This window comes from Bombina bombina, chromosome 2 (genome assembly GCF_027579735.1).
Source record: "Bombina bombina isolate aBomBom1 chromosome 2, aBomBom1.pri, whole genome shotgun sequence".
In the NCBI taxonomy this organism is placed as follows: Eukaryota; Metazoa; Chordata; class Amphibia; order Anura; family Bombinatoridae; genus Bombina; species Bombina bombina.
The window spans coordinates 184,818,054-184,841,994 of NC_069500.1; the positions used below are offsets into that span (position 1 = coordinate 184,818,054).

General features: G+C 38.4%; 2 protein-coding genes across 2 annotated transcripts in view; one reads left to right on the top strand and one right to left on the bottom strand.

The window, feature by feature from the left end:
• Window positions 1–15,986, top strand: part of WDR41 (WD repeat domain 41) — a 411,686-nt gene extending 395,700 nt beyond the window's left edge. Inside the window, exon 13 of the mRNA XM_053701379.1 lies at window positions 15,028–15,986. Coding sequence (XP_053557354.1) covers window positions 15,028–15,189 — 162 coding nt within the window. The 3' untranslated portion in view covers window positions 15,190–15,986. The remainder of the gene's footprint in view (window positions 1–15,027) is intronic.
• A 1,853-nt stretch (window positions 15,987–17,839) lies between these two features.
• PDE8B (phosphodiesterase 8B) overlaps window positions 17,840–23,941 on the bottom strand; it is a 493,644-nt gene continuing 487,542 nt past the window's right edge. The window contains exon 22 of the mRNA XM_053701380.1: window positions 17,840–19,741. Coding sequence (XP_053557355.1) covers window positions 19,626–19,741 — 116 coding nt within the window. The 3' untranslated portion in view covers window positions 17,840–19,625. The remainder of the gene's footprint in view (window positions 19,742–23,941) is intronic.

Here is a 23,941-nt window from a genome sequence, read left to right on the forward strand (position 1 = left end):
CTGTTTGATATTCATAGTTTTGTTCACGCTCTGGTTCGTATTAAACCTTTAATCAAGCCTATTTCTCCTCCAAATCTTAACTTGGTGATTGTTTTCTTTCTTTGTGTTCTAAAACTTAGAATGCTTTAGAGATATCCTTGTATTATTTGGCTGTCATTAGGGCATTGAAATATTATATTGATGCTACTAAGGACTCATTTGTTTATTCATTTTTCTGGGCCTATTAAGATTCAGAAAGCTTCTGTTTCTTTAGCATCTTGGGTAAAAATTTTGAATTCACCAAACTTACTTGAAGGCAGGTCAGCCTCCACCGCAGCGGATTACTGATCATTCTACTAGCTAATTTGCCACCACTTGGGCTTTCAAGAATTTGGCTTCAGTTGATCATATTTGCAAGGCAGCTACTTGGTCTTCTTTACATACTTTTACTAAATTCTACCATTTTGATGTTTTTGCTTCTTCTGTAGCAGTTTTGGTAGAAAAGTTCTTCAGGAAGCTGTCTCAGTTTGATTTTTTTGCCTGATTTATTTTAAGAGTATTAAAAAAATAATATATATATATATATTTGTGTTATTGGGGTTGTCAATTTAATTTTACAATGAAAAGGTGATTGCCAGGTCTACAGATATCAGCCTTTACAATGTGAAATCTTACGTTTTATGAGCTCAGGCCAGGATTTATTTCACTAGAGCTGTTGCAGTTTCATGAGCCTGCCATCTTGAAGCTTTAATTGAACAATTATGCAAGGTTACCTCCTGGTCTGTCTTGTAAACATTAATTACAATCAACCAGTTTTATTTCCATAATTGGAAGCAGCTTTATGTAGGAGTATTGTGGCTGTACTTTCTCACACCTGAGGTAGAACATTTTCTTCATATGGACCAGCTTTGGGATGGGCCCTCCAGTACTTTATGTGGTTGTGCAGAAAATATAAATGTTTTTACTAACCTAAAAATCAAATTCTAAACACTTTCTTGTCTACCCAGTTAATTTCAGAGCTTTCCTCCAAACTGTTATTTTCTTGGCTATGTGTGAACTTACTCAAGCAGGAAGGAGTGTGGGATGTCTATGGTTTTTTTCCCCTCATCACTTTTCTGATGTGATTCTAGCTACTCTAGTGGTCAGAGTACATATAACCACCAATAATGCATATGGTTTTACTATGCGTCTGATGAAACTGATTTATGCAGAAAAGGCAATCATTTTCGTGCTACAAAATTGCTAGATGTTTATATAATATGTCAATTCTGCCATTTAAAATTCTAATTATGCGTGGTAATTCCTGTAAACTCATTAAAAAGGGACATGATACCCCCAAAAAATTTCATGATTCAGATAGAGCATATCATTTTAAACAACTTTCCCATTTACTTCTATTGTCTAATTTGCTTTGTTCTCTTGGTATTTTTTGTTGGAAAGCATACCCAGGTAGGCTCAGGAGCTGGGATCTAGTTGCTGATTGTTGGCTGCACATGTATACCTTTTATCATTGGCTTACCGATGTGTTCAATAGTGTATTGCAATTGCTGCTTCATCAATATAGGATACCAAGAGAATTAAAAGGATATGAAACCCAACATTTTTCTTTCATGTTTCAGATAGAGCATGTGATTTTTTTTAAACTTTCTTATTTTCTTCTATCGTCAAATTTTCTTTCTTTTCTTGTTATCTTTTGTTGAAAGGCATGTAAGTATTCTTAGGAGTCGGCCCATTTCTGGAGCACTATATTGCAGCAGTTTTGCAAGAATGTTATCCATTAGCAAGAGCATTTGATGTCAACACTATTTCCTGCCATGTAGTGCTGCAGATGCCTACCTAGGTATCTCTTAAACACAGAATATCTTGGGAACAAAGCAAATTTGATAATAGAAGTCAATTGGAAACTTTTTTAAAATGGGCTGCTCTGTCTGAATCACAAAATAACATTTTCGGGTTTCATATCCCTTTAAGTAAAACAGATAATAGTAAATTGGAAAGTTGTTTAACATTGTACGCTCAATCTGAATCATGAAGGAGAAATTCTGGGTTTCATTTAACTCCACATGTGAGATGCACCAAAAGACATATAACTAACAGCTGCTGGCCAGAATACAAGTATTGATGTTGTGAGCCATAAAAAGTCAACTATTGTGGGGGCGTGTCCAAGCCGCTGTCCTGGTCGGTCGCACATCTTGAAACCACAGCAGAGCTCCAAATATTTTTCCAAATTAATCCAGGGGATTTATCAGCAACACCTTTATAAACTGCTATATCTTAACCCCTATCTTTTGCTGAACTGAACCATACGAAAATCTGCGGTATATATGGCAACATTACTTTATTCCGGACCGATTACAGGGCAGCGGCCTACCTAAAATACTCATCATCCTCTTTCCCCCCATGGCATTACGGACCATTGTGTAGGTAGGTATATATTAACAGTTGCGACAATCCTACACCAATCCAAGTATGCAAAACTTAGAAACTATTCTGTGCAGGCTGATCTCAGATCTGAGCATCTCAATGGACGAAAACTTTGCCCAGCTCTCTAAAGATATTGCCGAAAGCTTTGGCACACACAGGAATCCCCGCAACCTCCCAGATGACAACCCACATATTCCTGTCTCGCCTGAGAAGGGCATAACACCTAGACCCTCATACAGACCGCAAGCCTATGTGCTCCTGACACCTCATCAAGCTCCGGAGGTCTCCATCAGGGGTGTATATGCGGTCACCGCTATCGTCACTCCTAATGAGATGCAGAGAGATGGTGTCGCAAGAGATAATCAAAGGCCACAACGGTACAGTCAGGAACCTCGACATCAGCTGCTTCTGACAGAGCATAAGCAATCTGCTGACACCATGAGCCTTCTCAGGCTATTCTAAGTACAGCCACTGTTGGCCTCCACGCTGGGCTTGAAGGTCCGGGTCAGCTCCGACAAAAACATAATTTATGCTTACCTGATAAATTTATTTCTCTTGTAGTGTATCCAGTCCACGGATCATCCATTACTTATGGGATATTAACTCCTCCCCAACAGGAAGTGCAAGAGGATTCACCCAGCAGAGCTTCTATATAGCTCCTCCCCTAACTGCCATTACCAGTCATTCGACCGAAAACATGCAGAGAAAGGAAAACCATAGGGTACAGTGGTGACTGTAGTTTAATGGAAAAATTACCTGCCTTAAAGTGACAGGGCGGGCCGTGGACTGGATACACTACAAGAGAAATAAATTTATCAGGTAAGCATAAATTATGTTTTCTCTTGTTAAGTGTATCCAGTCCACGGATCATCCATTACTTATGGGATACCAATACCAAAGCTAAAGTACACGGATGACGGGAGGGACAGGCAGGCTCTTTATACGGAAGGAACCACTGCCTGAAGAACCTTTCTCCCAAAAACAGCCTCCGAAGAAGCAAAAGTGTCAAATTTGTAAAATTTGGAAAAAGTATGAAGAGAAGACCAAGTTGCAGCCTTGCAAATCTGTTCAACAGAAGCCTCATTCTTAAAGGCCCAAGTGGAAGCCACAGCTCTAGTAGAATGTGCTGTAATTCTTTCAGGAGGCTGCTGTCCAGCAGTCTCATAGGCTAACCGTATTATGCTACGAAGCCAAAAGGAGAGAGAGGTAGCCAAAGCTTTTTGACCTCTCCTCTGACCAGAATAAACGACAAACAGGGAAGACGTTTGTCGAAAATCCTTAGTTGCCTGTAGATAAAATTTCAGGGCACGGACTACATCTAGATTGTGTAGCAGACATTCCTTTTTCGAAGAAGGATTAGGACACAAAGATGGAACCACAATCTCTTGATTGATATTCCTGTTAGTGACCACCTTAGGTAGGAACCCAGGTTTAGTACGCAGAACTACCTTGTCTGAATGAAAAATCAGATAAGGAGAATCACAATGTAAGGCAGATAACTCAGAGACTCTTCGAGCCGAGGAAATCGCCATTAAAAACAGAACTTTCCAAGATAACAACTTGATATCAATGGAATGAAGGGGTTCAAACGGAACCCCCTGTAAAACATTAAGAACTAAGTTCAAACTCCATGGTGGAGCAACAGTTTTAAGCACAGGCTTGATCCTAGCTAAAGCCTGACAAAAAGCTTGAACGTCCGGAACTTCTGACAGACGTTTGTGTAAAAGAATGGACAGAGCTGAAATCTGTCCCTTTAAGGAACTAGCGGATAAACCCTTTTCTAAACCTTCTTGTAGGAAAGACAATATCCTCGGAATCCTAACCTTACTCCATGAGTAACTCTTGGATTCGCACCAATATAAGTATTTGCGCCATATCTTATGGTAAATCTTTCTGGTAACAGGCTTCCTAGCCTGTATTAAGGTATCAATAACTGACTCAGAAAAACCACGTTTTGATAAAATCAAGCATTCAATTTCCAAGCAGTCAGCTTCAGAGAAATTAGATTTTGATGTTTGAAGGGACCCTGGATCAGAAGGTCCTGTTTCAGAGGTAGCGACCAAGGTGGACAGGATGACATGTCCACTAGATCTGCATACCAAGTCCTGCGTGGCCATGCAGGCGCTATTAGAATCACTGATGCTCTCTCCTGTTTGATTCTGGCAATCAATCGAGGAAGCATCGGGAAGGGTGGAAACACATAAGCCATCCCGAAGGTCCAAGGTGCTGTCAAAGCATCTATCAGAACCGCTCCCGGATCCCTGGATCTGGACCCGTAACGAGGAAGCTTGGCGTTCTGTCGAGACGCCATGAGATCTATCTCTGGTTTGCCCCAACGTCGAAGTATTTGGGCAAAGACCTCCGGATGAAGTTCCCACTCCCCCGGATGAAAAGTCTGACGACTTAAGAAATCCGCCTCCCAGTTCTCCACTCCCGGGATGTGGATTGCTGACAGGTGGCAAGAGTGAGACTCTGCCCAGCGAATTATCTTTGATACTTCCATCATTGCTAGGGAGCTTCTTGTCCCTCCCTGATGGTTGATGTAAGCTACAGTCGTGATGTTGTCCGACTGAAACCTGATGAACCCCCGAGTTGTTAACTGGGGCCAAGCCAGAAGGGCATTGAGAACTGCTCTCAATTCCAGAATGTTTATTGGTAGGAGACTCTCCTCCTGATTCCATTGTCCCTGAGCCTTCAGAGAATTCCAGACAGCGCCCCAACCTAGTAGGCTGGCGTCTGTTGTTACAATTGTCCAGTCCGGCCTGCTGAATGGCATCCCCCTGGACAGATGTGGCCGAGAAAGCCACCATAGAAGAGAATTTCTGGTCTCTTGATCCAGATTCAGAGTAGGGGACAAGTCTGAGTAATCCCCATTCCACTGACTTAGCATGCACAATTGCAGCGGTCTGAGATGTAGACGTGCAAAGGGTACTATGTCCATTGCTGCTACCATTAAGCCGATCACCTCCATGCATTGAGCTACTGACGGGTGTTGAATGGAATGAAGGACACGGCATGCATTTTGAAGCTTTGTTAACCTGTCTTCTGTCAGGTAAATCTTCATTTCTACAGAATCTATAAGAGTCCCCAAGAAGGGAACTCTTGTGAGTGGAAAGAGAGAACTCTTCTTTTCGTTCACCTTCCATCCATGCGACCTTAGAAATGCCAGTACTAACTCTGTATGAGACTTGGCAGTTTGAAAGCTTGAAGCTTGTATCAGAATGTCGTCTAGGTACGGAGCTACCGCAATTCCTTGCGGTCTTAGTACCGCCAGAAGAGCACCCAGAACCTTTGTGAAGATTCTCGGAGCCGTAGCCAAACCGAATGGAAGAGCTACAAACTGGTAATGCCTGTCTAGAAAGGCAAACCTTAGATACCGGTAATGATCTTTGTGAATCGGTATGTGAAGGTAAGCATCCTTTAAATCCACTGTGGTCATGTACTGACCCTTTTGGATCATGGGTAAAATTGTCCGAATAGTTTCCATTTTGAACGATGGAACTCTTAGGAATTTGTTTAGGATCTTTAAATCCAAGATTGGCCTGAAAGTTCCCTCTTTTTTGGGAACCACAAACAGATTTGAGTAAAACCCTTGTCCTTGTTCCGACCGCGGAACCGGATGGATCACTCCCATTAATAAAAGATCTTGTACGCAGCGTAGAAACGCCTCTTTCTTTATTTGGTTTGTTGACAACCTTGACAGATGAAATCTCCCTCTTGGGGGAGAGAATTTGAAGTCTAGAAGGTATCCCTGAGATATGATCTCTAACGCCCAGGGATCCTGGACATCTCTTGCCCAAGCCTGGGCGAAGAGAGAAAGTCTGCCCCCCACTAGATCCGTTCCCGGATCGGGGGCCCTCGATTCATGCTGTCTTAGGGGCAGCAGCAGGTTTCCTGGCCTGCTTGCCCTTGTTCCAGGACTGGTTAGGTCTCCAGCCTTGCCTGTAGCGAGCAACAGCTCCTTCCTGTTTTGGTGCAGAGGAAGTTGATGCTGCTCCTGCTTTGAAATTACGAAAGGAACGAAAATTAGACTGTCTAGCCTTAGGTTTGGCTCTGTCTTGAGGCAGGGCATGGCCTTTACCTCCTGTAATGTCAGCGATAATTTCTTTCAACCCGGGCCCGAATAAGGTCTGCCCTTTGAAAGGTATATTAAGCAATTTAGATTTAGAAGTAACGTCAGCTGACCAGGATTTTAGCCACAGTGCTCTGCGTGCCTGAATGGCGAATCCGGAATTCTTAGCCGTAAGTTTAGTTAAATGTACTACGGCATCTGAAATAAATGAGTTAGCTAACTTAAGGGCTTTAAGCTTGTGTGTAATCTCATCTAATGGAGCTGATTCAAGTGTCTCTTCCAGAGACTCAAACCAAAATGCTGCTGCAGCCGTGACAGGCGCAATGCATGCAAGAGGTTGCAATATAAAACCTTGTTGAACAAACATTTTCTTAAGGTAACCCTCTAACTTTTTATCCATTGGATCTGAAAAGGCAGAGCTATCCTCCACCGGGATAGTGGTACGCTTAGCTAAAGTTGAAACTGCTCCCTCCACCTTAGGGACCGTTTGCCATAAGTCCCGTGTGGTGGCGTCTATTGGAAACATATTTCTAAATATCGGAGGGGGTGAGAACGGCACACCGGGTCTATCCCACTCCTTAGTAACAATTTCAGTAAGTCTCTTAGGTATAGGAAAAACGTCAGTACTCGCCGGTACCGCAAAATATTTATCCAACCTACACATTTTCTCTGGTATTGCAACTGTGTTACAATCATTCAGAGCCGCTAACACCTCCCCTAGTAATACACGGAGGTTTTCCAGCTTAAATTTAAAATTTGAAATATCTGAATCCAGTTTGTTTGGATCAGAACCGTCACCCGCAGAATGAAGCTCTCCGTCCTCATGTTCTGCAAATTGTGACGCAGTGTCTGACATGGCCCTAATATTATCAGCGCACTCTGTTCTCACCCCAGAGTGATCACGCTTACCTCTTAGTTCTGGTAATTTAGCCAAAACTTCAGTCATAACAGTAGCCATATCCTGTAATGTGATTTGTAATGGCCGTCCAGATGTACTCGGCGCTACAATATCACGCACCTCCCGAGCGGGAGATGCAGGTACTGACACGTGAGGCGAGTTAGTCGGCATAACTCTCCCCTCGTTGTTTGGTGAAATATGTTCAATTTGTACAGATTGACTTTTATTTAAAGTAGCATCAATACAGTTAGTACATAAATTTCTATTGGGCTCCACTTTGGCTTTAGCACATATAGCACAGATATCTTCCTCTGAATCAGACATGTTTAACACACTAGCAAATAAACTAGCAACTTGGAAATACTTTTCAAGTAATTTACTATAATATGAAAACGTACTGTGCCTATAAGAAGCACAGAAAAAGTTATGACAGTTGAAAATTAATAAACTGAAAAGTTATAGCAGAAAAAAAAAAAAATACAGAAATAAACGTTTTTTTATCACAGTCAACTACAATCTCACAGCTCTGCTGTGAGTGATTACCTCCCTCAAAACAAGTTTTGAAGACCCCTGAGTTCTGTAGAGATGAACCGGATCATGCAGGGAAGACAATAAACTTCTGACTGAATTTTTTGATGCGTAGCAAAAGCACCCTCCCCCTCACACATAACAGTGAGAGAGATCAGTAAACTGTCATAAATTAAATAAAACGACTGCCAAGTGGAAAAAAATAGTGCCCAAAACATTTTTTCACCCAGTACCTCAGAAAATTAAACGATTTTACATGCCAGCAAAAAACGTTTAACATTAATAAATTGAGTGTTATTAAAAAGCCTGTTGCTAGTCCCTGCAAATTAGGCTAAAGTTTTATGCATACAGTATAATTCCAGTGAAGTGCCATTCCCCAGAATACTGAAGTGTAAAATATACATACATGACAGCCTGATACCAGTTGCTGCTACTGCATTTAAGGCTGAGTTTACATTATATCGGTATGGCAGAATTTTCTCATCAATTCCATTGTCAGAAAATAATAAGCTGCTACATACCTCTTTGCATATTAATCTGCCCGCTGTCCCCTGATCTGAAGTTTACCTCTCCTCAGATGGCCGAGAAACAGCAATATGATCTTAACTACTCCGGCTAAAATCATAGAAAAACTCAGGTAGATTCTTCTTCAAATTCTACCAGAGAAGGAATAACACACTCCGGTGCTATTATAAAATAACAAACTTTTGATTGAAGGTATGAAACTAAGTATAATCACCACAGTCCTCTCACACATCCTATCTATTCGTTGGGTGCAAGAGAATGACTGGTAATGGCAGTTAGGGGAGGAGCTATATAGCAGCTCTGCTGGGTGAATCCTCTTGCACTTCCTGTTGGGGAGGAGTTAATATCCCATAAGTAATGGATGATCCGTGGACTGGATACACTTAACAAGAGAAAGAGGCCTCTACTTTATCTACTATAGCCCGGTCAAGCAATTGCCACATCTTCCAGGGCACAGAACCAGCTTAATGACTGGAGCGGGGTAATTTAACATATTCCAAATAAACTAGACTCTCTACGGTACCTCTCACAAGGGACTGTACTGCTAGTATCATGTATATATGGATGTCCCCCCCCCCCGACAGTTTCAAGGGATCTGGTTCCTTCCTTAAAGGGACATAATACTCATATGCTAAATCACTTGAAACTAATGCAGTATAACTGTAAAAAACTGACAGGAAAATATCACCTGAGCATCTCTATGTAAAAAAGGAAGATATTTTACCTCACAATTTCCTCAGCTCAGCAGAGTAAGTTCTGTGTAAAAAGTTATACTTCGCCTGCTCCCAGCTGCAGGTAAAAAAAATTAAAAATGAAGAAATGAACAGCAGCCAATCAGCATCAGCAGTGCTGAGGTCATGAACTCTTACTGTGATCTCATGAGATTTGACTTAACTCTCATGAGATTTCATAGTAAGCTTCCTTTACCTGATTGGTGAAATAATATGAGAGTTCACGAGGCTCATCCTTTCAGCTGTCCCAGGACAGACACACTAAAATGCTGCTTAGAAGTCCTTTACAATGGGAGGTGGCTACTGAGGAACTTTTGAGGTAAAATATCTTTCTTTTTTACATAGAGATGTTCAGGTGATATTTTCTAGTCAGCTTTTTACAGCTATGCTGCATCGCTTTCAAGTGTTTAAACATTTGGGTATTATGGCCCTTTAATTATATGACTGCCACTAACTGGATTCACGATACGTAACCTAGGCTGAAGCCAGACCCACGGGAACTTTGCTTCATTCCTGTTCTACTTATTTTCCTATCCCCAATAATGACATGCATAAGATGTTTTGACTTTGCATTAAGCACGATACATAGTTTGATATTTTATTTGTTTGCGGTTGATCTCAGTTTCCTGATTCTCCATAGTGGGTATGGACTTGTCTAAGATGATTATGCTAGCATGCTCACTTATATGTATGAATCATTCACCTGTACTGACATTAATAATACTGAGATGTGGGATTTCGTTGCACTTTAGGGATTATGCCTAGAACACTTCTTGATGCTGCCTGTGCCCTTAGACCACGTTAGCTACACCCCTTATCTCTCTACTCCTTACCCCTGTACCCTACAGTTTAGTCACCCCCCTGCTGTAATAATGAATTCTTCCTCCAGACCAGGGGGACGGCAATGGGCACAAGGTTCGCTCCCAGCTATGCCAATTTATTTATGGTTTTTTTTTTGAAGAGTCTTTTTTATCCAGTGGCCAATGGGGAGCGTACCTTGTGCTCTATAAAAGATATATTGACGATATCTTCCTGGTCTGGAGAGGAGACCATGAAATTCTAGAAATATTCCTGGAAGATATCAATACCAATAATTTAGGTCTCAAATTCTCATATGAACACAGTATAAAATCACTTCATTTTCTGGATATTGAGGTGGAAATTGTGGATAATATGATCAAAACTAAAACATATTTTAAAACCATTGATTCGAATAATTTTATTCATCAAAACAGTTGCCACCTCAATAAGTGGAAGGAAAATATTCCCAAAAGTTAGCTACTCAGGATCAGAAAAAACTGTTCAGATTTAGAATCGTATGACTTACAATCAAATATCCTATTAAACAGATTTACTGAGAAAGGTTATAACCAGAAAAAAATTAAAAACACTATGTTATCTATTAGAGAAATTGATAGATCCAGTTTATTACAAAACAATACTAACAAAAATAGAAACAAAAATAAAAATTCATATGAGACAAATACAACTTCCACTAGTCAAATTTTTGTTCCATTTATCACAGAATATAATGCTCAACATAACGAGATTAGAGCCATTTTAAACAAACACTGGCACTATATAGAAAAAGATCCTATATTAGGTACAAAAGTTAAAAAGCATCCTGACCTTGTATTCAAAAAGGCAAAACATTTAAAGAGTTATTTGGCACCTAGTGAATTCAAAGGAACTAATACTAATTACATTGATAGAGATTTAAGAAAGGAAAAAATATTTGTTTTTTTTCCTTGCATTAAATGCAAATCCTGCAAACATAGTAATAAAACTAAAAAGATCACATCTACTGACAAACTATTCACATTTCATATAAAGGATACTATTAAATGCAGTGACTCTAATGTAATTTACTGTATAAAATGTTCTTGTGATTTATTTTACATTGGCCAAACTAGCAGAATATTAAGGGATCGTATGCGAGAACACATTTTGAACATAGAGCATGCAAATACCAAAACAATACTTTGCTGAAGTCCACCATGGGGATTTAAACTGTTTTCATTTTTGGGGTATAAAAAAAGTAAAAATGAATCATAGAGGTGGCAATATGGAAAAGATGCTTCTCAAAAAAGAAGCAGAGCTTATTTTTAAATTCAAAACAATATATCCACTAGGATTAAATAGCTCATTTGATTTAAACTCAATTATATAAATATGGCAGTAAACATAAACATTACATCTAACATCTAACATATAAAATTAAACGTATCACTAATTACAGTTTTTTATAAATACGTAATAAACAATTATGTATTTCTGACCACTTCTAGTTAATCTTGAATTATCATGACTTCATTCATTTTTATAAAATTATTATACTCCCTTTATTATTAAATTGTCCCTTTTAATCAAAGATGTTGAATATATGGCATTATGTAGTAAATTTTCCTAAAGTTTAATCAATTCTATATAAACAGGTAAACTATACCTAATAGAGTATAAGTTAAGTATTTAATGTATATTTTTTCGTTTGATTCTTTAGCCATTCAAAACAGATATAATCTTTTATATATTGTGCATTTTTATATATTGTGCATTTTTATAAACCACAACTTATATAACTGAAAAATACTATACAATATATCCACTTATGATTCTATTTATATTTATATCTATGTGTATATATATGAGTTAAATATCTCATCTATGACCCATTCAACAAAGGGTTAATTATTAACACGCCCATATCCTAATTGATACACCCACACACTCTCCCTATATAAGGCTCCTTGTCACATCCTGTAAGCATCTTGATAAAGGCAGGTAACTCTGCCGAAACGCGTAATTTGCTTACAGTCACTAAGAGAAACGTACCTATTCTCCCGCCCTGCACATAACAGGTTCATTTCGAGCTCTACAATTCAAGCAGAGCAAGATATATGAATAATTCCTGTGTGCGGCGTTCACAAGTTTAAATAGCCACAGAGCTTCATTTTATCTCACCTGGTTCTACGGCGGCACAAACAACAGGTTCATCTCTAGCTCATACACAATACCTGAGCTGGATATATGAATAATCCCTGTGTGCTTGCAGGTTACCTCTGGTTCTAGCTACAACATCACTATCTACCTAAAAGACTGCTGAATAAAGAGCCCCTTGCAAAGAATTTCCATCCACTTGGAGTCCAGAAAGAAAAAGACGGACACTTGTTTTTATTTCATCTACATTGTTGCTTTTTTCAGCCGAATTGCTTTTCTCCCATGGGAGAGATTGGAGGACAGCGATCTGTTACTTGCAAGTATCTTTTTATACTGACACTTTGTCTTTTCCTTTTTGATATACCGGTATACACATTTTTAAAAATATAACGCTACACTATAATCGTTGGATACGATTGGATCAGTACGACTAGTCACATGACGTGACATCATCATCCACGGATTACACGCCTCTAACGGACACACATAAGTTGCTGGTTTGTTGTTATTCATCACAGACTTACCATTTTATTTTCCTACTTTTCACTCTCATTAAGTGCCCATAAGATTGGTCTGCTATATATTAGCACATTTATTGCAAAATCAAGTTTTTGTGTATTATTGCTATTTTAAAATGTTATGAATTTCATATAGGTCAATATTTTATTTCCTTGATGCCGGCATCTTAGACTTATATGAGTCACCTGAATTTGATTTTATCATATGCTATATGTTTACCTTGTTGACATTTATTTATTTTATATTAAATTGACATTTTTTTCGTCACTATCGGTATCTTTTTTCACATATATATATTCAACATCTTGATTAATTTTGTTATTAATTTTGTTATTATATTATTATCACATTTTATTAACTTTAGGTTTGCTCCTTCCAGAGCGCTTATCCCACACCTCCCCACTTTCTGTAATATCCGGGTTAATAGGTTTAGTTCCTTTCATTCTGATGTTCTGGCCACAGAGTAAGAGATAAGACTTCACAATCACTTTATAGACCCTTAGCCTTGCTGAATACAAGTCTCTCCATAACAAGGTTACACATGCAATAATGCCCACCTTTTAATGTAAATCTTCTTATGCAATGGGTAACATTCTGCTTACTCCGGTAACCCCCGCCGTCAGCGGCCGAGATGATGGGTTTTGTCTAGCAAGTATTAGCAGGAGGATGTTTTTGTATTTATATATTCAGAAGGCTCAGCTCATTCCATAGCATATTTTTAAAGAAGCTATAACCATACTTGGTGAGAGTAGGGGAGGGGCTCGTGTTGATTGTTAGCTTTATTGATCCACTATAATGATGTGGTTACTTGCTACTAACACATCTACATCATGGGCATAGTTAGGATTAGGGTTATAGACACTAATCTACTAGATCTGGAAAAACCCCTTCTTCTCTTTGTCAGTATGGGGAGCTCCTCCCTCACTTAGTCCCTTCATACTATTCATCTTAGACTCCACCTTGAATAGTGAAATAACGAGGGCACTATACACACCTCCATGTGCCTCCACTTCCTTGCTCTCCCCTCTCCACCTCACGAGTTTTACTATTTTCACCCTTTTTAACCTACTTGGATTATAGGCTCTTGCCTTCACTTAATCAATTGTAGGATTACGTATCCCATACACATTGTACCTATATATTAATATTCTCACATGCCAGAGTAATAATTTATCAAGAGGCCCATAAGTGGCCTATATGTGACTACCATTCTATATAATGCATACAGTTTTGCCGGTCCATTAGTGACTGGAGCAGTAACTCCATAGCTATGTCTTAAAAAGACCAACTATTTCACCTAGTTAGCATTCACCCATATAGGTGAATATACCAGCGGTACTAATCCGCCTAAACGCTGATACCTCTCAGTTAAGGTAGTTTGTTATTATGTTATACAATTTAAAGTATCATTTGATTTGGCATTATTTCATGATAAAGAGGTACTACAGTAACTTGCATAAAATAACAATTGTAAGGTATCATTGCAAGACTGTGATACACTAGAATTATGGTTTGCCATATTAGCCCTAAGAATAGATGTCATAGGCCTCCACACGATATACCACCCTCTAGATTGAGCTCATTTATTTAGTTTATGATAAGTATCAGGAGTTGTATTTCTTTAATGTGACATGTACTCTTGTATTTTTACTTTTTATTTCAACAAATGCTTGTCTTCATATCATGGAGGTAATATTTATGATTTCATGCTGTGAATGTTGTATGCTAAATACCTTAATAAAAAAAAAAAGTGAGCTATTGTTCTAGTCAGGCATGCTGAAGAGTAGGAATATGCTTATTTCCTAATACTATGGTCCATACGATTTTCTTACATTTTATGAATTGGTTGGATATAGGATAGGCAATGGGTACAATTAACTTTACTATCCTCTGCTTATGTTGATAAGTTCTGTATTTTGTTGTGGTACTTAAAGGGACATTCTCCAGCCAAAATAGGAATCCACATTGATCTATTTCAGTTTTGAATAGAAGCATTTTTTGTAATATACATGTATTAGCAAAAAATGCTTCTAATAAAACATATGGCTGTTTCAAAGTGTATTTAAGTATGCACCATGCACCAGCATGTTAAACACAGAACTTGCTCAGAGAGCCTAAAGTGCTTGTACAATCTGGTTTGCTGACATGATACAGGCCCCACTTTCACTCTGAGCAGCTGCAGTATTTAAAATGCTGCTGCACTGAGAATATCTAGCTATGCTTCACATGCATGTGTAGAGAAAATGTATCACTAAAACAGTGATAACCTTTACTAGAAGCATTTTGCCAATACATGTATATTGCAAATATGTTTATATTTAAAGATGCAATTCATCTATGTGCAGTTCAGTTATGGAATGTCCCTTTGAATGTTTTACTGAAAACCTGCACTTCTGTATTTTGTGTTTCCTCAGATGTTTCTGTACTGTAACAATCATGGACTAGTTACATGTTCCGCTGACCACCTCATCATATTATGGAAAGAAGGAAAGAAAGAGTCCAGATTGCGTAGCCAGATGCTTTTTCACAAGTTAGAGGAAAATTGGGATCCCCAGTTAAGATTCTCACTTAGCTAAGAGCTGTGTGTGTTACTAAATGCTTTATGTTGTATAGTACTCGTTAAGTAAAATGTATTAAACAGTGTTGAGTTAAAAACATGGACATTGTACAGTGAAAATGCATTTTATATTTGTGTTTAATAATATTTGTGTTTCAAGGATTCATTTAAAGGAACAGTCTAGTCCAAAATAAACTTTCATGATTCAGATAGAGAATATCATTTTAAACAATTTTCCAATTTACTTTTATCACCAATTTTGCTTTGTTCTCTTGGTATTCTTAGTTGAAAGCTAAACCTAGCAGGTTCATATGCTAATTTCTAAGCCCTTGAAGGCCGCCTCTTCTCTCAGGGCATTTTGACAGTTTTTCACCACTAGAGGGTGTTAGTTCATGTGTGTCATATAGATAACACTGTGCTCACGCATGTGGAGTTCAAGTGAGCCAGCTCTAATTGTTAGCCAGTTCTGTCAAACAAACTAAAATAAGGGGGCAGTTTGCAGAGGCTTAGATACAAGGTAATCATGGAGGTAAAAAGTGTAACTGTATAACTGTGTTGGTTATGCAAAACTATGAGATGGGTAATAAAGGGATTATCTATCTTTTTAAACAGTAAAAATTCTGGTGTAGACTGTCCCTTTAAATGTGACGCCGAAAGCAGTCAGAATGTAGAAAAAAGCTGCCTGCAAATATTTGTTATTGAAATGAATGAGGATTGTGGCAGCACCATTCAGCTATTCTCTGCGACAGATGTATTAATGTATTAAGTGCCACACACAAATATCTGCAAATCCAGAATAAATAACGAATGCTGAAAGTATTGCACATCCCTATTGTATATATTTTTGTTTTTAGTTCATTTGTTTGGCTATACAGGGAGTGCAGAATTATTAGGCAAGTTGTATTTTTGAGGATTAATTTTATTATTGAACAACAACCATGTTCTCAATGAACCCAAAAAACTCATTAATATCAAAGCTGAATAGTTTTGGAAGTAGTTTTTAGTTTGTTTTTAGTTATAGCTATTTTAGGGGGATATCTGTGTGTGCAGGTGACTATTACTGGGCATAAATATTAGGCAACGTAACAAAAAACAAATATATACCCATTTCAATTATTTATTTTTACCAGTGAAACCAATATAACATCTCAACATTCACAAATATACATTTCTGACATTCAAAAACAAAACAAAAACAAATCAGTGACCAATATAGCCACCTTTCTTTGCAAGGACACTCAAAAGCCTGCCATCCATGGATTCTGTCAGTGTTTTGATCTGTTCACCATCAACATTGCGTGCAGCAGCAACCACAGCCTCCCAGACACTGTTAAGAGAGGTGTACTGTTTTCCCTCCTTGTAAATCTCACATTTGATGATGGACCACAGGTTCTCAATGGGGTTCAGATCAGGTGAACAAGGAAGCCATGTCATTAGATTTTCTTCTTTTATACCCTTTCTTGCCAGCCACGCTGTGGAGTACTTGGACGCGTGTGATGGAGCATTGTCCTGCATGAAAATCATGTTTTTCTTGAAGGATGCAGACTTCTTCCTGTACCACTGTTTGAAGAAGGTTTCTTCCAGAAACTGGCAGTAGGACTGGGAGTTGAGCTTGACTCCATCCTCAACCTGAAAAGGCCCCACAAGCTCATATTTGATGATACCAGCCCAAACCAGTACTCCACCTCCACCTTGCTGGCGTCTGAGTCGGACTGGAGCTCTCTGCCCTTTACCAATCCAGCCACGGGCCCATCCATCTGGCCCATCAAGACTCACTCTCATTTCATCAGTCCCTAAAACCTTAGAAAAATCAGTCTTGAGATATTTCTTGGCCCAGTCTTGACGTTTCAGCTTGTGTGTCTTGTTCAGTGGTGGTCGTCTTTCAGCCTTTCTTACCTTGGCCATGTCTCTGAGTATTGCACACCTTGTGCTTTTGGGCACTCCAGTGATGTTGCAGCTCTGAAATATGGCCAAACTGGTGGCAAGTGGCATCTTGGCAGCTGCACGCTTGACTTTTCTCAGTTCATGGGCAGTTATTTTGCGCCTTGGTTTTTCCACACGCTTCTTGCGACCCTGTTGACTATTTTGAATGAAACGCTTGATTGTTCGATGATCACGCTTCAGAAGCTTTGCAATTTTAAGAGTGCTGCATCCCTTTGCAAGATATCTCACTATTTTTTACTTTTCTGAGCCTGTCAAGTCCTTCTTTTGACCCATTTTGCCAAAGGAAAGGAAGTTGCCTAATAATTATGAACACCTGATATAGGGTGTTGATGTCATTAGACCACACCCCTTCTCATTACAGAGATGCAAATCACCTAATATGCTTAATTGGTAGTAGGCTTTCGAGCCTATACAGCTTGGAGTAAGACAACATGCATAAAGAGGATGATGTGGTCAAAATACTCATTTTCCTAATAATTCTGCACTCCCTGTATTCTGTTGTAGGGAAAATGTTTCCCACTGACATTTTATTGTTGATAAAAAAAATAAAAACCTTTTCCCTTGTAGTTAAATATAGAAATGAGCCAACACTAGAACACCATAGTTCTCACGTTACAAATAAGACAAATAATAATTGAGCATTGCTCGCGTGCACAAAACTGTTAATATGTAGCCTTCATCCTCAGTATTTAAGCACATTTTTTAAGAAAACAAACACAAGCCCATTTGACAAGAACTGTAAAGGTTTATTAGAAGAAATCACCCTTTTAGCTTTAGTGCACATCAATAGATTACAGCCCTTTTCCGTAAGAAAAGGAGTGATATCACTTTTACAGTCAAAAGAAATATAGATCCAACAAAAAGTATTTCTTTTAAATTTGAAATGTACTCACTATATAATGTATACAGAAATATCTCAAATAAACATCAAGTTAACACAATACAGCATTATAGTACAAAGCAAACATTCTGTCATGTTAAAGGAGTGTTCTATTACAATTCTAATAAAATATAGCTTATATACATTTCTCTGCGTGTAAAGTTTTGAAATTATTTGGTACAAAACATATAAAATGTGTTGGCACATTATGTAACTACGTGCTGACAACCTTGTTGTCATAACCAAGTCACTAGCAGCTAATCATCTTTTAACACCTTGGTTGCCAAGGGGTTAATAAAGTCAAACCAGCTGCTAACTGTTTAACGTTTTCAGTCCAGTTGGAGCCAGCAATATATAACTGCCTGATATGGCTCTTAGCTCTTTTAAGCAATGCTTTAGTGACAGTGTAGTACAGTTTTATTGAATCACAGCTTGTAAAGTTATCAAAACCTGAAGAGTACAGTGTTTAAAAAAAATATTTTTGTTTGCAGTGGTTTATGTGTTAGTATAGACTGTACAAATATTTTACTAAAATATGCAGATCTTGCATTTAGACTAGTGAATTTATGAGAAATACAAAAATATGCATTTGTTCTGCAGGCGCATTTTACGCTGCACCTACCTTAATAAAGCATGTCTGGTAGAACAGTATATTGTATTTAATCCATATTCTTGAATTTATATGTGTGTATATGTGGGGGTGTTTAATATTAACATTAAATTATTTTATATCAGACAATTGTGTTTTCTATTTGGAATTTTGAAGTCGTTTCCTTGCATATTTCTTTCTTTAGATATTTGATAGTTTTAAAATCTTAAAGTCTGTATACCTGTAAGTGTTACATTTAAACTATATTTAATATTTCCTATAAATCAACAACTATTGGGACCACTATAGGATGTGTGTGTGTATATATATATATATGCGCACACACAGTGACTAATTCAAAGCAAAAACTATTGGCCAAACAATTTTGATGTAGCTATATGGCTTATGTTCATTTCTAAACAACACCTCTGCTAATAATTTCCATTTCTATGTTGGTTTAAAGTGAAATATTACACAAAAATAAGTTAGGTAGAGATTGTTAACAGATTTATTTGTACAATGTGTTGATAAAGGATATAAGATGCTGTATGTGGGAGGCTTTCTGACACTCCAAGTCTACACAGTGTTGCACAAATATGCACTTCCTGTTACTTAAACACACACTAGCTGGAAAGCAGACAAAACTTTTTGCTGGAAATATTAAAAATGTATAGTTCTATTCTATTTATAAATCAGATTGAAGTTTATAGTTAAGGGTCTTCAGGGATAAAAAAAAAAATAACTACAGATCTATTAGTTACCAATTTAAAATGAACATTTCCTAAGTGCCCTTATTTGGCTCCACAGTGAAATATGATCGGTAATAAAAGTATTGTAGAATACTCTAGTGAAAAAACGCATGCTTCATTTATATCCATGCCAACCAGTGTACCCTAACAACTGGCTCTTGCCTAGCCTGTTATAGGCTTGCTTTATTCATTTTACAGAATGTCCATTTCGTTTTGTTCTGCATTGCTATATTATTAAATGATTCACAGTGTAAGTAGGTCGAGAGGTCACCGTTTGATCTTCCTTTCTTCCTTCATTTGCTTGATTCAGATGAACACCTGAGACTCTTGCATTTTAACTCATCTAATGATTTCCAATACTTGTAATTTTCACTTAAATGTTGTATGAGGTTGGGCAAATTTGCAAAAGCTAAAAAAAGAAAAACAGAAAACAAGTATTTAGACACACAAATAATAAGCAGGATGCTCAAAGTTAATGTTAAAAACATAAGGGATGTGAAGTCAAAATTAAACTTTCATGGTTCAGATAATGTTGAAAGTGGCGGTGCTGTGTCACCTCCAGGGAACCAAGCTGCCCACGTCCTCTGCGTCAACCTTGTTGCTTTCACCGCCAAAATAAAAGAGCTCACAATAGTGTAGCAGATTTCAGACAATGTGGTAGGCGCACAAACTGGTTATACTCACAAGATTGCAGTTAAATCATCACAAAGGTGTCTTCCGGTGCAGCTTCAGGTTTTATTTAAAATACAGTTCAACGCGTTTCGGCAAAAAGAAGCCTTTATCAAAAGCATAAAGTTAAAATAATTTCTGGAACAAAATGTTCCAGAAATTGTTTTAACTTTATGCTCTTGATAAAGGCTTCTTTTAGCCGAAACGCGTTGAGCTGTATTTTAAATAAAACCTGAAGCTGCACCTGAAGACACCTTTGCCGCCACTTTCAACACTTTCTGCTTCTATACACGGTTTGGGAGAACTGGGGCTATCAGCGAACACCTGAAGGGAAGTGCTAACATTGCTTCATACTTTATCCTTTCTAATACGGATGGTTCAGATAGTGCATGCAATTCCAAGAGTGTTTTTAATTTACTTCCATTATCCAATTTACTTTGTTCTCTTGGTACATTTTGTTGAAAAGCAAACTAAGGTAGGCTTAGGATCAACTATTTGGTGACTGGGGGCTACATACATGTCTCTTTTTATTAGCTTACTAGATGTGTTCAGCTAGGTCCCAGTAGTGCATTGCTGCAATGGAGCTTACTTTAACTATATTTCTTTCATACAGGTGGTGTCCACAACCCATTACTCATGGACATTTTTCTTCCTTACCACTAGGAGAAGGCAAAGCTTCCCAAACCTTATTTTATTAGGTTTATAATGCTGTTAGCAAATGGTTTTTGTTCCTTTAACTTAGTTTAATTATATATTCTGTGTTGTGTGATTATTTTATTACGTTTATAATGCTGTTTAGCATTTAAAGTCTTCATTTCAAAGCATTAAAAATAATGTATTAGGTGTTACTTATGACAATTTTGAGAGGGGCTTGGAACCTATCTCCCTCACTTCCCATTGACTTACATTATAAACTGGGTTTCAATTTACAACGGTTTCGATTTACAACCATTCCTTCTGGAACCTAACCCCAGCGTAAACTGAGGGCTACCTGTGTATGTTTATATATATATATATATATATATATATATATATATATATATATATAGTAGTAAAGAATGGGGATGCACTCGCCAGGATTTCCAAAGTTACCCTTAATGTAACGTTTCTGGGTGTTAGCTCCTTCGTCAGACAATACAAAATAACAATGCACAACCTGCTTACTGCCGTGCCATTTAAACTTACTGTAACACTTTCACAATCAGCAATCAACAGGTGTAGACTCCCACTGCCCTCCCAGTGTATGTGACTACCTAATCATATAAACATATTGCCTAAAAGTGAACACCAAGTGCCCTATCTTAATAAAAGAACCACATAGCAAAAATGTGTACATAGCAATGCTCACAATAGGTTAAAGGAGCAGTGAAAAACCTTTTGGGAAACTGTGATATCAGTCCCTAATAAGCCATATGTGCTTTAATCTGATTATGGCCTGTGGGTGGTTGCCATAACAACCAAAACTAGCAACAACGGCTCCCAATACTGGGTAAGGCATGATATGGCCAATCAACGGTACTGCAACATGGAGCGCCCAACCCCCAGAGAGTCAAGCCAATCACCCAGAATTAACATACAGCATAATATGTAAATTGAACACAATCAGTCAAATTGCACAATACCTCGTAGTGCTATACATAATATAATTACAAAATTGGCCAATAATTAGTAAACAAGCCGTATAGCTGGTACGCAATGCACCCTTCAAGTGCCGGGCTATCAGGATGTCTAATACTGTCCGGTCTGGAGGTGTAACCTTGTGAGCCAATCAAGGGGCTAGCCTACGTGGTAGAGCCCCAGGAAGGGGCATGTTAGATACAAACGGCAGGGCTGAAAGTATGCGTAAGGCATCAAAGTCAAGATACCAATAAACATAAACAACTTCAACAGGCTGCTACTCCACACGCAACCCCACGTCTAGTACAAAACATATATCAGCATGCTCAGCGCAACCGGGCAATGCCTGGTATAGAGGCTTGACATAGCCAATCAGGGGGCGTGGTGCACCCTCAGGATAAATAGTACAAAAGTATTCAAACGGGTAGAATATACATTAGCAATAAAACCCTAGACTAGATGATAGTGGCATACTGAGAAAACGTGCAAAATTAAAAACTATACAAGTTAAACCAGGGGGGGGGGGGGGGGAAAGAAGGGAAGGGGAAAAGTACATAGTATCGTATTGGAAACCCCATATATGGTAAAGCATTGCAAAATGTGCCAATACAGCCTATGTTGCCAAAGCAACTAAGTATGCGACTTAGTAATTGGAAATAACACGAGGACCAGGAGAAAAATAAATAAAAACAAAGAAAAGTGAAAAAAGAGTAAATAAAAAAGGATAAGCAGAGCACAAAGAAAAGTACAAATACTAAGTGTAAATACATGTATAAAGAGGGTCATAGAACTAAAGAATAGATCTAAAACATGTACAAATCAATAAACGCATAGTTGCCGTGTAACTTTACAGAAAACAATTCCAGTCTAGATGAACATTTAGGCCGTTCGGGGCCAGGGTGTCCAATCTGTGGGTCCACCTAGCTTCTCTTTGCAGAACAATTTTCCCTCTGTCCCCACCTCTAGATAAAGGTGGTACATGGTCGTTGATAGTGTATTTTAAACCAATCACTGTATGTCCTTTTTGGACTAAGTGTCTTGCTACTGGTTGGTCCGATGTAACCTTCAGAATAGCCATACGTATAGACGATCTGTGGTTGGCCATTCGTGTCCTCAAATCAGTCGTTTTTCCAACGTAAAACAGGCCACAGGTACAGTGGAGTAGGTACACAATGTATGTGGTTGTGCACGTCATATATATATGTGTGTATATGTATGTACAGGGAGTGCAGAATTATTAGGCAAGTTGTATTTTTGAGGATTAATTTTATTATTGAACAACAACCATGTTCTCAATGAACCCAAAAAACTCATTAATATCGTTTTTAGTTTGTTTTTAGTTATAGCTATTTTAGGGGGATATCTGTGTGTGCAGGTGACTATTACTGTGCATAATTATTAGGCAACTTAACAAAAAACAAATATATACCCATTTCAATTATTTATTTTTACCAGTGAAACCAATATAACATCTCAACATTCACAAATATACATTTCTGACATTCAAAAACAAAACAAAAACAAATCAGTGACCAATATAGCCACCTTTCTTTGCAAGGACACTCAAAAGCCTGCCATCCATGGATTCTGTCAGTGTTTTGATCTGTTCACCATCAACCATCACCATCAGGTGAACAAGGAGGCCATGTCATTAGATTTTCTTCTTTTATACCCTTTCTTGCCAGCCACGCTGTGGAGTACTTGGACGCGTGTGATGGAGCATTGTCCTGCATGAAAATCATGTTTTTCTTGAAGGATGCAGACTTCTTCCTGTACCACTGCTTGAAGAAGGTGTCTTCCAGAAACTGGCAGTAGGACTGGGAGTTGAGCTTGACTCCATCCTCAACCCGAAAAGGCCCCACAAGCTCATCTTTGATGATACCAGCCCAAACCAGTACTCCACCTCCACCTTGCTGGCGTCTGAGTCGGACTGGAGCTCTCTGCCCTTTACCAATCCAGCCACGGGCCCATCCATCTGGCCCATCAAGACTCACTCTCATTTTATCAGTCCATAAAACCTTAGAAAAATCAGTCTTGAGATATTTCTTGGCCCAGTCTTGACGTTTCAGCTTGTGTGTCTTGTTCAGTGGTGGTCATCTTTCAGCCTTTCTTACTTTGGCCATGTCTCTGAGTATTGCACACCTTGTGCTTTTGGGCACTCCAGTGATGTTGCAGCTCTGAAATATGGCCAAACTGGTGGCAAGTGGCATCTTGGCAGCTGCACGCTTGACTTTTCTCAGTTCATGGGCCGTTATTTTGCGCCTTGGTTTTTCCACACGCTTCTTGCGACCCTGTTGACTATTTTGAATGAAACGCTTGATTG